General features: G+C 53.7%; 5 protein-coding genes across 5 annotated transcripts; 2 read left to right on the top strand and 3 right to left on the bottom strand.

Annotated features, from left to right (window-relative positions):
- Nucleotides 1-373: 373 nt before the first annotated feature.
- On the bottom strand, nt 374-2194 carry G6M90_00g084240 (uncharacterized protein; the record flags this gene model as incomplete). The annotated part of the gene is made up of 5 exons (XM_014688154.1): nt 374-1270; nt 1329-1703; nt 1788-1820; nt 1885-1958; nt 2131-2194. 5 exons carry the CDS (start codon nt 2192-2194, stop codon nt 374-376), a joined length of 1443 nt encoding a protein of 480 aa, XP_014543640.1.
- A 1768-nt stretch (nt 2195-3962) lies between these two features.
- Nucleotides 3963-5629, bottom strand: ucp10 (UBX domain-containing protein 10; the record flags this gene model as incomplete). Its single annotated transcript, XM_066131245.1, has 2 exons — nt 3963-5408; nt 5492-5629. The coding sequence occupies 2 exons, from the start codon at nt 5627-5629 to the stop codon at nt 3963-3965; spliced, it is 1584 nt and encodes a 527-aa protein (XP_065987390.1).
- A 1462-nt stretch (nt 5630-7091) lies between these two features.
- PAN3 (PAN2-PAN3 deadenylation complex subunit PAN3) lies at nt 7092-9383 on the top strand (the record flags this gene model as incomplete). Its single annotated transcript, XM_014688152.2, has 5 exons — nt 7092-7170; nt 7280-7397; nt 7504-7631; nt 7691-7791; nt 7851-9383. 5 exons carry the CDS (start codon nt 7092-7094, stop codon nt 9381-9383), a joined length of 1959 nt encoding a protein of 652 aa, XP_014543638.2.
- Nucleotides 9384-10029: 646 nt separating this feature from the next.
- On the bottom strand, nt 10030-10502 carry lsm7 (U6 snRNA-associated Sm-like protein LSm7; the record flags this gene model as incomplete). Its single annotated transcript, XM_014688151.1, has 2 exons — nt 10030-10157; nt 10235-10502. The coding sequence occupies 2 exons, from the start codon at nt 10500-10502 to the stop codon at nt 10030-10032; spliced, it is 396 nt and encodes a 131-aa protein (XP_014543637.1).
- A 2726-nt stretch (nt 10503-13228) lies between these two features.
- G6M90_00g084200 (uncharacterized protein) lies at nt 13229-15045 on the top strand (the record flags this gene model as incomplete). Its single annotated transcript, XM_066131244.1, has 3 exons — nt 13229-13352; nt 13539-13649; nt 13718-15045. 3 exons carry the CDS (start codon nt 13229-13231, stop codon nt 15043-15045), a joined length of 1563 nt encoding a protein of 520 aa, XP_065987273.1.
- Nucleotides 15046-15141: the final 96 nt, after the last annotated feature.

The following is a 15141-nucleotide window of genomic DNA, read 5'->3' as shown; positions in this document are numbered from 1 at the left end:
CTCCATGCAATGCTCTCGAGAAAGCTAGCACAATCTGATGAAACACGCTATAGATGCCTTTGAGCGCTTTGCCAGGTGTAGTTCTTGCCAATAATAACCAAATGACCCTCGTCTGAAGTTGTATCAAAAGCAGAAACATTAACAGCATGGGGAATCATCATCTTTTTTTTAAATAAAAAAAAGAAAAGAAAAAGAAAAAGTCAAGTTGGCACAAAAATGCCCAACAGAATCATGAATCAAGTCATACTCTCCTTGATACTCCCCTTCAAGAAGTGCAAGTTTCACCGAAGACTGACATGGAGAAGGTTGGCGAACCTAAGCAACCAATCACAGCTACAATCACTTTCTACAGCGCAACTCTGCATGCGCGCGGTTATTCCTTGTTCAGGGGGCTCTTGCCCTTTGGTGCTGCCTCATAGATATCGTCATCGTCAGAGACGCCTTGATGCCTGTTATGCGGCGGTTGCTCTTTGGCCAGCCCAGACCGAGAGCTAGAACTACCCGCACTGTTTAGAACGACATTGTTACTGGACAGCGGCCCACCGAAGCCCGGGTGAAAAGGTTCATGCGGAAATTCGGAAATAGGCTGTGTTGACGAGCCACCAGCAGCCTTTGCTTCTGCAGGATGCGGGTCGGCAAAAGGATCTTCAGTCGATTCGTCCTTCAGTGATTGGCGTGAGCTCGATGCTACTGCCTCCCCATTACCAGTGGGAGTCAGATGGTATGACTGTGTCTGTTTCCCCTTTCCTGCATCTATTGCCCCTGTTGTCACACCACCAGGCATTAAGCCTGTCTCAGCATTGTTATGACGTGCATGGCTTTCGGTGTCCGAATTGTCTGACAAGACAACTGGTGAATTTTCATTGGTACCGAGGCCAAGCTGCTTCCTGGCATTCAAAACTGCCCTCTGATGCTGGTTGAGAGCCGTCTGCAACTGCTCGTTTGTGTCAATGAGGCTCTCCATAGTTTCGTTATCCGGCGCCGGATTCTCAGAAACCATGTAGCCCTGCAGGCTTCTAGATGCACTTAGACAGCGATCGGCAAATTCTTTAATCAGCTCATTTTGCAGCATTTCACCCGGAGAAGTGTTCATGACGACCTGCTCCAGAAGTTTGGCCGACGTCCGTGCCTCTTCAAGTCTTGATGAGAGCTCAACGGGGTCAGGAAGGCGATTGTTATGGTGGGCCTTGGCGAAATAGTTTTGAGAGTGTCGGTTGAGCGGCGGCTGGTTCGTTATGAAGGGCCGTGGAGGCAGAGGTGGCTGTCGATTCTATTTTCTCCCATTAGCAAGGTATACGGCCCATCATTCACCTGCTAGCTAATCTTACCCCATGTTTCTTTATGGCAGCCTCCTTCTCCTTCTGCCACATAAGAACCAACGGAGCTAGGTTCTGGTCGTGCGCTTTGGCATACTCAAAGTCATCCAAGGTTTCCATTAATATTTGCCATACGCTGGGATCCTTGACATTCTTCAGCAAAGCTCGGATTGTGTCGACAAACTTGTCATCTAAATTCCTCGTGAAGGTTTCCCCAGGGTTATCGGTCAGGATTCGGACAAGCATTATAGCATTATACTGCCAGGACGGCCTTGAGCTATAATCTTTGCTCAAGAACTTGCGAATAACACGGGCACATTCGGCTGCGGCAGCCGGGGATGATTCGGCAGCATCGACGATGGGGGGGAGGAAGAGAACTTCATCAGTCTATTGACAGTCGTCTTGGTCAGTTGCCATGATTCGGACTGCAGCGAAGCACCAAGAGTGAGAAACCGCCAGTGTATTACATACCTTGGAATTTCCGCCAGACTCGCAAAACGCTTTCTGTGGCCGTTGGGGTTAGCGACGACATCATTCGGTGTCATGTGGTGGGGCTCCCTGGACTTACGACGCTGTTGTGAGCAGTGACCTCGGGGTTCTCAGCGTGTGTCGCAGCCGACGCTGGGGGGGCGTTTGAGCTCCCTAAGAAAGGACTAAGTCAGACCAGCGGCTCCTCTTCTGTCTTCCAAAGTAAATACCAAATTATGTTGAGTCGCTGGGCCGCACGCTGCGCAGGCCGACAGGTATGCGCAGCATGCATCGAAGGCTGCGCGGGGTGGTCTAGATATCGAAACAACAGCAGGGACTTGCTTACCTCCAGCCTTCTTCTTGATACTCCCCAGCATCTTGTTCATGCTGAGGCCCTTCATAGACTTCATGCTGACTACTCCGGGCTCGCACGACGAGCGTTGGTGGACGCGCGCGCAGAAAGCGAATGAAGGTAGACGAGACGTCGGTCGAAAGTGGTTTCGCTATAGGTATAATTGCTCGACCTTGGATTAGGCGGTATAGCGTAGATAGGTGTAGAGAGGGCGAATCCGACGAGAAATAGAGGTAGGACTAGGGACACATGGAGGGTGATGAGGCGGGAAAAAGAAGAGATCGCGATTGTCAGATGCGGGCAGGCTTAGCCAAGCCAGGGTCTCTCTCGATGAAGATGCGGTGTTGGCGGGCAGTCGCGGACCTTGCGGATCAATTGGGTGGCTCAGAGCTGTCACCTGTCGGGCTGTTCGCCAGGAGGCGGAAGACTGAGTGGGCAAGTGACAGGGGTTGGTCCCTTGGTTTTTGCCTCGAAAGGTTTCCGGATGGCGAAGGATCGAAGTGGTTGAGTGGTCAAGTGCTGTTTGGCTTCAAGCCTCGTCTGCGTCCGCAATGCGGGCAAGTGTGGGGAATTTGTTGGGTGAAGAGTTACGGAGGAGGAGATGATTCAAAGGATCAACGACAGGGCACGCCGCGCCCGCTGGTGCCGTGCGGAGAAGTAGAGAATGAAGAGTTGGAGTAGCAACACGGTGTTGTCAAAAGAGCATCGAGGCGAATGATGGCGGACAACAGACTTGACGGCGGTGCACTGGCAGTCTGGGTGTGCTGTGTAGAGACGGCGGGATTATCTGATTGAGCAAGGGATGCCAGGTGGCAGAACGGGGGGGGCTCAAGCCAAATTATTGATTCGACGAGACAACCGCAGTCCAGAGTGCCGATATGCACAAGAACGATAATTAGCAACAGCCAGATCCAGGTATATGCTTTCCAGTGTCAGCCAGCGGACGGAGTCGATACGGCATGGTTCAAGGTGAGCACGAGTTGACGGGGATCACGGGGTTGATCTGGGTAGATGGGGTGGATGGGGCTGATCAATCATTGATGGGCCACACAGCATGTAATCCAAGACCCTGGCGGCAGCCCGCGCTAGCGCAACGCGTACAAACAGCACATGTACTGTACGGAGTACTCTGTAGCTGTCGACATCTGGAGTTTGTGGCTTGTGAGCCCCTGTCTCACTCTGCGGTGACGTTTCAATGTCGAGGAAGTTTGTTTCCCGCTGGCTACGCATCGAGGCAAATAAACTACCTTGGTAGTATTGCAGGTACTGCAGATACTGCGTGCATACCGAGTCCGGCAGCTTGGAGGACCAGTTGACAACGTGGTGAGCCAGTGGCCGCGTCCCAGCCACGACTCGCGTGCGCAACGCATCATGCTCTCCCACGGGCAACTCGCGAGTGCATCCCACCCACGTCACCGCACAAAGCCGAGAAGCACAGCCTCCAGCTGCTACGCAATCACCTAGCCTGTTTGGCCACGCTTTGTCGAGTACGTACACCGTAAACCATACAGATTTGAACGCACGCATGACTTTGGGCGGGGATGGCTTAATTGGAGGTGCAAGCATGGATGCGTTGGCACCCACAAGATTGCTTACTACCTACGTAACCCCGAGGCAAGAAGCTTGGCTTTGTAGACCGGTGGCCGCGTGTAAGTCTGGGTGACAACTCGCGAGTTAATAATACCACCATCGCACGTTTATGCCATCTAATACCTCACTCGTGACATCAAACATTACAGAAATACTGGAAGCCTGTTGATACATATTCCCCCCATGCCCGGTACTCCGCAGACAATGTCTATATTAGCCACGGACTCTTCCGGCCATCAGTCACCACTCTCACCACTCTCATCCTCGTCATCGCCCAACACCTCCTCGACTATCAAATTGCCCGATTTGCCAATCCTTTCCCCCAGCGTGGCAGTAGTGCTAGCTTCATACACCACCCTCGGCAGCGTCGAGGCTATTCTGAACAAATACTTGTGCTCATAAGCCTCGGGGGCCTCCACCGTAGAGTCATCTGAGTAGTCGTCGTCATCGGCTCCGTCCTCACGGCTCCGTATCCTATCGTAGCATTCCACGAAGGCATAAAGCTCCTCCACCGACGCGTCCTGCGGGAACCTCCTGACAAGGCGACCCGCCCCTGACCCTTCGGGCATCTTGAGGGCGACACGCACCACGTCCTTATCGCCTGCCGCTGGTCCGGGGAGCAGCCTGGCCGCGCGCCACGTCTTCCATTGGTTGCGCTTGCTCTCAAGCAACGCGGCATCGTGTGCCTTTTCCCGCGCCAATGACTCGGCGGCTTCTGCGGCCGCGGCTGCCTCTCTTCGCTGGCGGACGCGTTCTCTGTCGATGGCAAGGGAGCGCTCGTACGCCGAGTCTTGCTCGTTGCGGAGATTCCTGGATACTTCCTGGGCGGTGCGCTCCGCTCGAACGCCGTCGAGGTCGGAGCCGTACTTTTCAACCGAGTTTTGCAGCTCCGACAGGTAGGTGCTTGCCGGCATGGGGCCGACGAGCCGCTTGACGATGCCCATGCGGGTGCTGCCCTCCCTGGGCGTCAGGCAGACTAGTGCCGAGAAGGGGAATTTGGTGCATGTGTATTCGGTGGCTACCTGGTATGCTTCTGAGTCTAGCACGTTTCCTCCCCAGAGAATGATGTTGTTTGTGGGGTCTTTGATGTAGTCTACTACGTCTTGTGAGAGGAGTGTTTCCCGAATGAATGACGCAGTGTCGTCGTGCTCCGGGGACAAGAGAACAACCAGAAGAAACTTGAGCTCCTTCTTGGCTAGATCATGCGCCTGGGCCAGCCCGCCCTCGAAGAAGGGGAGATCGTTCTGGCCGTACTCTTCGTCGAATTCGCGCTTGAATCGTGCGGCCGTATCCCGCGGCATCAGCATTCGGCGGCCGCTCGTGTCCTTGAACCCAGACGACATACGGCTCGTCACGGAACGGGGTCGGATCGACGCCGGCAGGAAGGACAGAATGTACCAAAACGTCCTGAAAAGCGTCGAGGCTGCGCGCCATCCCCAGCCAAATGGGGCGAGAAGAAGGCCCAGAAGCCATGGTGAACGATGTGTTATCGGCGGCTGAGGTACGATTCTCGGCGCGGCGTCTGTTCGTTGTCTTGGCTGCGATCGAGGGGTGAAGCCTTCGGCCAGGAGGCTTTCCTGCAAGTTCTCGTGTCTTGCTGTCGTCCGAGGGACATTTTGAGCGGCCATAGCTTCGGCTACAGGGTCGGGGCCCTCGCCGTCAAAGAACTTGGCAATGGCGATCTGGAGGGGCATGTCAGGCACGAGAGGGTAGAGTTGAGGGTTTCCAAGGAAGGATGCCTGTCTAGGGACGATCGAGTGCTTACTTGGACGTTCCATTGTGACCTTTGCAGTAGAGGGATTGCCTCCTTCGGCTCTTGGTTGGTGACCTGGATGTACTGCTGGAGAGCTTCCTGCTGCGTAGTGGACAACTGTTCCACGTCATCATCATTGAGGTCGGCCATGGCGGGTGACGGGTGACGAGCTGCCTATGCGGCCATCGGTGTGGTGGGGCTAAACGTCTCTGTTATCGTGACCATGCGAAGGGAAGGGCGACGGCGACTCGATCAGGTTTTGTGGCGTACGCTTGAGGTTTGTAACTTATAAGTTTGAGTGATGCGTGCTGACTGGAAGCTGTGAGACAGGCTGGCTTTGAGGAGACAGCTTTGGTGGGGCAAGGTGAGCGGAGGCACGGAGTACCTTCGGTACTTAGGCAAGCGCAGGAACCCCAGAGTACAGACTCGGCTCTGGATGGAGTTTAGTTGACGATGCAATCTGACTGGGTACTACTCGGACAAACGTGAATATATGCCGGCGCCAGTTCATTGGCAAGAAACATGGATGTGAATTATGAAAAGTTCGTTTTCTTTCTCTTCTACGAGGCTCCTCGGTCAATCATGGTACGGGGGCGAGGCTGCGTTTCAGCTCCCGCAGGTACATACAACCTCCTCTACACGACCAACACGGCGTAGATACCCTATAGCTCAACATCGAACAGAGCACGATGGAGTGGATGGCTTTTGCCGCCGTGGTGACAATTTTATGCTCTTGCATGGGTTTCTGTTCTGTGGGAAGTTATTTCCGTGATTCTTATTGCGTAGAATGAGGAGGAATGGAGATCGTCGTTTGCGACTACTGCGTACTGCTCGGCGCGAGTACATCCAAGGCCAGAAGATGGAAGCGCGGGGCTGCACGCCATTGATGTAACCTCCTCGACTGCCGCCAAACACGTAGATTCCCGGTAGTACTTGCTCCATGTATGCCCAGGGACAAATGTAATGGCTACCAATTGGTCATGGTGAGCAGCAAATAGCTGACCATCATCCATCAAGGCTGTGCGCCTATCAATCACATCTTCAGCCCAGGGCCAATTGCCTCCTGAGTCATGCGGGCGTCTCGTTGCTGCCGCAGGTGCCATCGGCCTCTGGAACTCACCACTGATGATGGCCCCAGTTGCGCCCCTCCCAACTACGGCATGAATTGGCTCTGCCATGTGCCAACCGCTGCTCCGGCCCACCATCGCCATCTCAACGCTTGCCTCACCTCCGCTCCCACTCTCTCGACGCTGCACGCTGAACAACCCGCCCCCCGTTCCTGCCCATCGTTTGTAAATGGGCGCAAGGCCTCCGCCGCCAATTGAGCCATGGCTGATGACTGCTTCACCAAGGTAAGTTGACCTTCACGCGTGCCCGGCTGCACGTCTCCTCCCTGCACTCGTGCTCGAGCGATGCTGCCTCTCCACATCACAGCCTCGACTCCCCCGCCGCCGTCATGGCATGGCATGGGAATGCTCGCGCACCTGGCACGCGTGTCGCTTTGCCCAAACCCGGTGCCCTCTGTCGTCGCGAAATCTCATTGACATGGTACAGACGTCGTAGAAGCGACCGCAGGAGCCGGAATTCTCTCCTTGGTTCACCCAACTAGACAATGGCGGCGTCGCGATTCGCGACTTCGGATCTTAGGCGCCCAGCCGGTTCAGCCTCGTCTCCGAAACCAAAGGGACGCGGTACGACACCCCTACCCCGTGCTGCTCCTTCCTTGAATGGAAATGGGAATGGAAATGGCAATGGCAACGGCAACGTGCAAAGTTCATGGAGCTAACCCCGAGCCTATAGCGGAGAACAGGGATACGCTCTGTCGAAACGTCTTAATCTATGGTCACTGCCGATACGAAGACCAAGGTTGTACCTTTTCCCACGATCAAAACAAGAATAACTCAAACCCACCAGACATGTATGTCAGATCACCAATGCCGCATACCGAGTCGGCTTTGCGTCTGCCTCTATGCGCTTGCGTGCTGGAGTATCCAAGCATATGCTGTGCTGACACGTCTGCCCAGGTCTCGCAAAGCTCTAAATGTCGAGTCTCCTTCCTTTACCCCTGCAAACCTGCAGTCTGCCGGCAAGAAACCAACTTTTTCTACACAAGCCGCCAATGCACCGGCATTTACACCCAGGGGGCTAGGAGGTAGTCGCCATGTTTCAATATACAGTTCTGCGAACCGCGGCGCTGACACCACTTTGTAGCATCCCCAGCTCTTTCAGCCACTCCCGCCGACCCAGAAAGTGCCATATTCAACCCAGCAGCCATTCGCGAATTCACTCCAAGCTTTGAGTTGAACTCACAGGTATGTCTTGACGGCAGACACGCTTTACCCATCACATGTGGAATAACGCGTCCACCCAGGGTGTTTCGAACGGATCGAATCAGGATGGCCCTGTCAACTATGACCCTTTTGCCATGGCCTCAGTTGGCCAAGGCCTCCCCAGCGCACACTTCAATCCTTATGCCGACGATCACAGTGCAATGGCTGGGGCTGCCGGAGGGTTTTATCAGCCCACTGGCGCCTTTGCTGCTCCTCTTCAGCCCTTGCAGCACCATCTTTACGCACCGGTTGGGCCTTACAGAGAAGATCTGATGCCCTATCACCGACTGACACACGACTTCTTCATACCCGAAAAGTTGCGAGAGGACCTGCAAAGGAAGGCAGAAGCCTCACTTCAGGTTATGCCCAATTCACAACTACCTCAGATGGAGAACTATCATTCTTTAGTACCGCTCGACACCAGCCATCGAAAGAACACAAACGTCTTTTCTTATCCCAGCTGGGTTTACAAAGCGACATCATCCAAGACGGGCAATCTCTACTGCCTACGAAGACTGGAGGGCTTCAGACTCACAAACGAACACGCCATCAGATCCGTCAAAGACTGGAGGAAGATTGACAATGCAAACATAGTTACAATACACGATGCATTTACGGCACGAGCTTTCGGTGACAGCTCCCTTATATTTGTACAGGACTACCACCCTCTGGCCAAAACTCTAGCCGAAGTTCACCTGAGCACTGGCGCTGGCGCACCGTCACCAGGAAACCGCTTCCAAGCAAAGTCACCAGTTTCCGAAGCTGTATTATGGGGCTACATAGCTCAGATCGCAAACGCACTCAAGTCCATTCACTCCATCAACCTGGCCGCGCGCTGCATCGACGTGACCAAAATCATCCTCACGGGCAAGAACCGCATACGCCTCAACGCCTGCTCCATCCTCGATGTAGTCCAATTCGATATGCGCCGCCCCGTCCCCGAACTCCAGCAAGATGACTTCATGCAGTTTGGCCGCACAATCCTCTCCCTAGCCACCAACACGCCCCCAGCTCAACTCACCAACCTCAAAGCCTCCATCGAATTGATGGCCCGCTCGTATTCTGTCGAGCTCCGCGACACAATCATATGGCTCCTTACGCCCGCCCAGCCACCTTCACAAAAGACCATTGAAGAATTCATTCGCGGAATTGCCGGCCATATCGTCACCACTCTCGACCAATCTCAACACCAGTCTGACGACCTCAACTCCGAACTATACCGGGAACTGGAAAACGGCCGCATCGCCCGCCTGCTCCTCAAGCTTGGTTGCATCAACGAGCGGCAGGAACTCGAAGGAGATCGAGCGTGGTCCGAAAACGGAGAGAGGTACATGCTCAAGCTGTTCAGGGACTATGTCTTCCACCAGGTCGACGCTAGTGGGAACCCTGTGCTTGACATGGGCCACATGCTTCGGTGCCTGAATAGGCTAGATGCAGGGACTGACGAGAGGATCTGCCTTACCAGCCGTGATGAGCAGACCAGCTTCATCGTCAGCTATAAGGAGCTGAAGAAGCAACTGGGCAATGCGTTTGGGGAGCTCCAGAAGACTAGCAAGCAGAGTAGGGGGTTCTAGAAGATCCTTAGCACGACACCACCACGCCGGTCCAAGAGTGCTCATATGTAAAGATGGGGTTTATACGTGGATGAAACGAAATTCCTTTTTTCTTGCTTGCTTCGATTGTTTTTGAGCACCGATGAAGGGGAATTGAACTTGGCCCAGAGGTACGGCATTCGGATGGTATGAATGACTAAGCAGTGACGGTTACCGGTTGGTTGCCCTGGGTCTGGATGGCACGATGGATGAAGCCTGTTAGGATCGGCGAGCGGCTACTCTTGGTGATATGAGAATCATTGATTGATTCGAACTAGCGGTGGAAGCAGTAGTGGATAAAGTAGCTGCATAGAACTAAGCCCAAAAAAATGTCATATCTGTATTGTTCATAAAGAGGTTCCCATGATGTGGTGGTCATGGCAGCATCATTGCCACGACCATGATGGCGACCCGTTTGTGATGTTGCGAGGCGCATCCTCTACTTGCTATCTGATGTGGCCCGTCTTCTGTCCTAGCAAAACGACAGATCAAGCTATCGCGCGAGCCCTATCGCGAATTGTTGCACAGGCTCAGGACCGTATGGTGAGCCCAAGGCCTCCAGATCGTCGCATATATGCAAATTTGGCCGTGCTTGTTGGGGTTTCGGGATCCGGCACCGAATCCAACCTTACTCCTCCGCCGTTGCAAAGGGATTGGCGATTTCTTCACTACCATCGACGGGAGCAATGACCACGAGAAGAGTACCGCGAGCAACAACGAGGCCCAAAGGTCGAGTGGACTCGTTTCCTTCTTCATCTGCAGCATGTGTCAGCTCGTCTTGTCACTGCGGCCATGGCTTCTCGTCACCCAAAAGGCAAAAAGACAGAGCCTACCTCGAACCGTTTCCTTAACCTCGTCCAACACCAGGTTCATGAGCGCATCGTAGCCCTTCAGCGTGCCCGTAACCTCTCGTCCGCCGTTGAATTTGACGGTAATCTCCTTGTCCATGTACTTTGCCAAGTCGAGGATATTCTCCTTCTTGGGCTTCTCGCCCTTGTCGCCGCCGTCGCGACCACCATCACGACCACCGCGACCACCACCTCGTCCGCCGCGAGGACCTCCTCCTCCTCTTCCGCCTCGATGCGTGGGTCTATCGGACATGTCGCATGTGTGTGTGTGTGTGTGTGTGTGTGTGTGCGCGCGCGCGTGCTTGTCACCGATGGGATAGGCCGTTTGGGTCGGGATGGCAGAAAAAAAGCTGCCCTCACCAAAGCTTCAGACGCGAGTTGCGGTTTGGCGGCGCAGAAGCGTGCCGAGAGGGGTCAACTGGAGGTCCTATTTGGGTTTAGCGCCTCTTACGGCTCTCGCAGCTCTCAAGCTGACCCATGGTTATGACATTACTTGTGCCCCCTTGCGCGGAGATTCCGCAGCCGCAATTACGGGAGAACATGGTGGGGAAGGCGGCATCCCTGGGCGCCGCTGCAACTCCCAAGCGGCAACGGGTTTGACATTGCCTGTGCGAATCCCGTCTGCGCTGGACGGGGGAACTCGTCTCTTTAAGAGTCGAGGACCTTGTGGAGAGCCAGGTCCGGGGGTTAATAGCCAATCGGACAATACCGGACAGTACCGGTTAAAATAGTACCTCTATTTACTTAGATATTAGGTTATGCCTGTTTACATGGGTGCAAGGGTGGGCGGTTAGAATACACTTCATATTCCGACAGGGACGTGGCGCTGATGAGCAAGCTGCTGAAAAGGCACGGGGCAAGACTGAGCACTCTAGACTGCAGTGCAGGGCATGGGACCCCGAGCGACATGCATGAAGGAAGGACGTCGAAGGAAGGAAGGAAGGAGGGAGGGAGGGTATGAACATTGAACACAAAAAGAAGATGTGACAAGCAACTAGTATTACTCCGCGCTCCGTCTTGTACTACGTCGATGCAACGGCTTGGCTTGGCAGGCGAGGAAAGATTTCCCACGCGCGGCGCCATCGACTGGGCCAATTGTCATCACTATGCTGTCATTGTGCATTCTTGCCGATGTTGAGCCAGTCGCAGGTCTCCGAAATGCATCACCTACGTCAGTCGGGATGTTTCAACGAATCCCCAGGAAACAGTTGCCGACATCAAAGGACGTCGTACTCGGGGTTGGTCAAGCAGTTTGTGGCAGGGGATGCCTCGTACCCAGCAGAGCAGCCCATGGACGCCTTGCATTTCCACCAAACCAAACACGCGCCGGAGGAGACATTGGTAATATCTCAACCTGCACGGACGATTTGGCTGAAGCCATGACGTTACGGTTTCCTTTGTTTTGGAGAGAACAGTATCGCGTCCAGGCGCAAAGGCTAACTGTTGGAGACCCGCCTATGCTGTTTCGTGCCATTTGTCCAGACCATTTCACTCGTTTTTCTGGGCGTTGCTGGCGGGCGTTGCTGGATATCACAGTCATGGACCGGGCTCAGCAAAGATTGTCCCTTGACTCCAACTCTCAATGGAATCTGGCCGGTTGGTAGCAGAGCGCGAGGTGCCCGAGGGAAAGATACGTGGCGGACCGTTGTCTTGTTTTAAGACACTGATTTCGGTCAACGAGTTACGATAAAGCGCGGACCGCAAATCATAGCTCGACATCCAAAACCAGCACCTGTCTTATGGAAGCCTGTCCGCAAGAGGTGCCTGTCCGCTCTCTCTTGATGCCGTTGGGTGTATTGGCCCACGCACCCACAGTATAACGGATTGACTCTTTCGATAACCCTGGAGGTTGACACCATAATGGCTTCGGTCAGAGTGGGATCGTCGCCCTGACCTGCCATGCTAAGAGCGCCTGCCGCTGAGGAGCGGCAGTGCGTGCTCCATTACGTCCCCTGCTTGCCTACCAGCCTACCAATTTGTCGACCTGCGTCGACCCAGCCAACAGCCGGTATGCGGACATCCTGCGGGCGTGGAGGAGGGCCGTGGCTGATAACATTTGAGTCTTTTTAGCGCTGCTGGTCTCCAGTAAATACTTGCGCAAGAGGCGGTGGCGGGAAGGGGCAGCGGGAAGCGGGCACTTTATATGAGCAACGGGCGCCTATACGAAGTATATATCTTCTAGTAAGGCGTCGAGTGGGAAACGCAGTTCTGGCAACTTCGTTCTTTCAGCCTCTAGACCTCTGGACCTCTCCGCCGTCAATAACGCCCATCACTTCCATATCCTGCCTAACTTTAAGGAAGCTGCCCAGCAATACCCACCTGACCCCCTCTCAAGAGACGGTGGATGGATTATCGTGAGCTCAAAGACCCATTCAATATTTTCTGCAAACGTACCCGAGCCGGTCCCGGCCGAAAAACTAATTTGTATTTGTTGAGGGGATCAGACTGCAAAGTCAGTTGCTGGGCGGGTAGCTGGGTTGTTCCGACGTCAAGTGCCCATTCATATGCAGCATACCTTTTATATACGACCCGTGCCGCCTCCCAAACCACCTTGTCATCCTGACGGCTTATACACAACCTCTTACACAATCGCAAGTGGGCTTTCGGGACCTGAACAGCCTTCTCTGCCCAGAATTGGGTCTAATCCGAAACAACTCACCTCTTGAATTTTGACGCCCGAATTCAGTACACGGGCTTTGAGATTACACGACACCTTGCCCTGGTCAAATACTGTTCCGTTTCCCTTGCAGACCCACCAGTTATCCTTGGCTGGGTGTCCGCAATGCAGCGCCAAACGAGTTTCACAAACGATTCCGTTTGCGCTATTACTTACATATTGTACAAACCAGCTGCGCCATCCTCGCCAAGTTGACTGTAGAGGCCTGTGTCTTGATACATGGTCCGGCCCGCTTCTCGCGCCACGTCGATTAACTCTTAAATCCATCATAATTGAACAACTACGGCGAGGAGTGTTTCGTCATGGCACATGCACCCGATTTAGACTTTCACAAACGACATCGAGATCCCCAAGAGACTGGTGTTCAGCATGGAGACCATCTTGCACGAACACCACCTGTCAGATCAGGCGTATTTAATCAACTGGGTGAGCATGCGCCTTTGTACGACATAATTACCCTCTCATTCGGCTTTGCGACCTTTAGAATATATCCTCGCGGGTAGTTTCCAAACTCGGGGGGGTGGGAGCTGCTGATATACTACCTGCTTTTGACACTTGATGCTTCGTCCCGCCATCAACAATTCTTCAGCTGACAAATTTGGAAAATTACAGGAGGACCTTACATCAATTATGTACCACGGGCTAATGCTGAGCGTCTTAACCTTATCGAGGGGGATCATGACACCTTTTCTCATATTGTTAGCTTAATTGGAGAATATGAAGGTACGCCCTGCATGGATTGTACACGCTCTCCTATCAACTCGCCACCATTGACATATACCTGTGTGTAGGTGTTTTAGATCGACACGAGAGTCTGGCGGCAAACTTGGGGGCAAAGCTAACCGGACCACGACTCCTCAAAGGTATCGACAAGTTCTTTGATGGACCCATCAAGACCAGTTCTTCACAGCCCGTCTCGGCACCAATAAGCTGGCTTGACGTGGTTGCTTTTGCAAAGGCTAGCCCAGGCGAATTCAGCCTCACAACAATGCCTGACGGCAGCCGTTTCTGTCGATTCTCTTATAACGGCGTCCATGTTGAAATCACTGAGGATGATTGGAGACTGATATCGTCTGGAGCCCTAGATCGCTTCCCACTTGAACACCCTTTCGAAGAAGACGAAACTGCTGAGTTGGCGACGTTGGATATATTGGAACAACGAGCTTCAATTCTTTACAAGAAGGCCGACGAAGTGGCTGCTCGAGCGCGCATCCTTCATCACAGGCTTGGCCACAGGAAGAATGACCTGTCTCGTAGACGAAGCCAAGACAATGGAGGCCCAAGACACCAACCTCCGAATGCTCCTGGACGGCAGAACAGTTTTAGCCCCTCGTACGACTTGCATGCAGACCTGCTACATCAATTTTTGACAATGGCTCCATCCAATATAAAGCCACAGTCTGCCTCCGACGCTGGATTGTCAGCCATCAACCTTGGCCCGTCGTCGCCATCTGTTCATTCGCCGCATCATCACCAGCACCGCCTATCCACGCAGTCTTTGCGTTCCCCGGGAGGAACTCCGCTGGACAATCAGATGATGAATTCGGCGGAAAGCAGAGGAGAAATCTTGCGGTCACTCATTTGTCAAAGCACTGATCGACTTTCGAAAGGCGATGTCATAAACCCTCCCTGTGACCGGTGCCGCCGCCTGCGATTGCCCTGTATCAAGCACCTTACAGCCTGTCAGGGATGTACTAAGAAGCACGCCAAGTGTAGCTGGAAGTCAGTTACAGATGATGAAGCATCGAGAGTTAAATATGAATTAGGGACTGAGGCGGAGACGATGGCGGAAAGCGACAATGATGTTCTGGGCCCAAAAGATACTCGATATTCCCGAGCCCCCTTGGAATCTCGAAGTAGTATATTCAGTTCCGAAGGCACGCCTGGACCGGGAAGTCGAGCCGACTCTGACATGAGCATACCGATGGTTCACAGCCCAGACTCTATTTCGATAGCGCGACACGAGACACCAGACCAAAGGCCGCCAAACCTGGCAACTGGGCTGGGGGGAATACCTCGCATAAGGGAACCGATTCGCCCTAGGCATTTTGGGCCCATGTCAGGCGAGATGGATGCAATACGACGCGCGCAAGACCCATCTAATCCGCCGTCGAGATGACGATCAAAGCCCCTTTCTTTTCTTTTTGATATTGACGACATACGAAAGCCGGCCAGATAAGACTATACAAGGAAGCTCATGCGCGTAATGAAACTA

The sequence above is a fragment of the Metarhizium brunneum genome, chromosome 5 (genome assembly GCF_013426205.1).
Source record: "Metarhizium brunneum chromosome 5, complete sequence".
Taxonomy (NCBI): Eukaryota; Fungi; Ascomycota; class Sordariomycetes; order Hypocreales; family Clavicipitaceae; genus Metarhizium; species Metarhizium brunneum.
The sequence above is the reverse complement of the archived record's forward strand: the minus strand, read 5'-3'. Positions and strand labels throughout refer to the sequence as shown.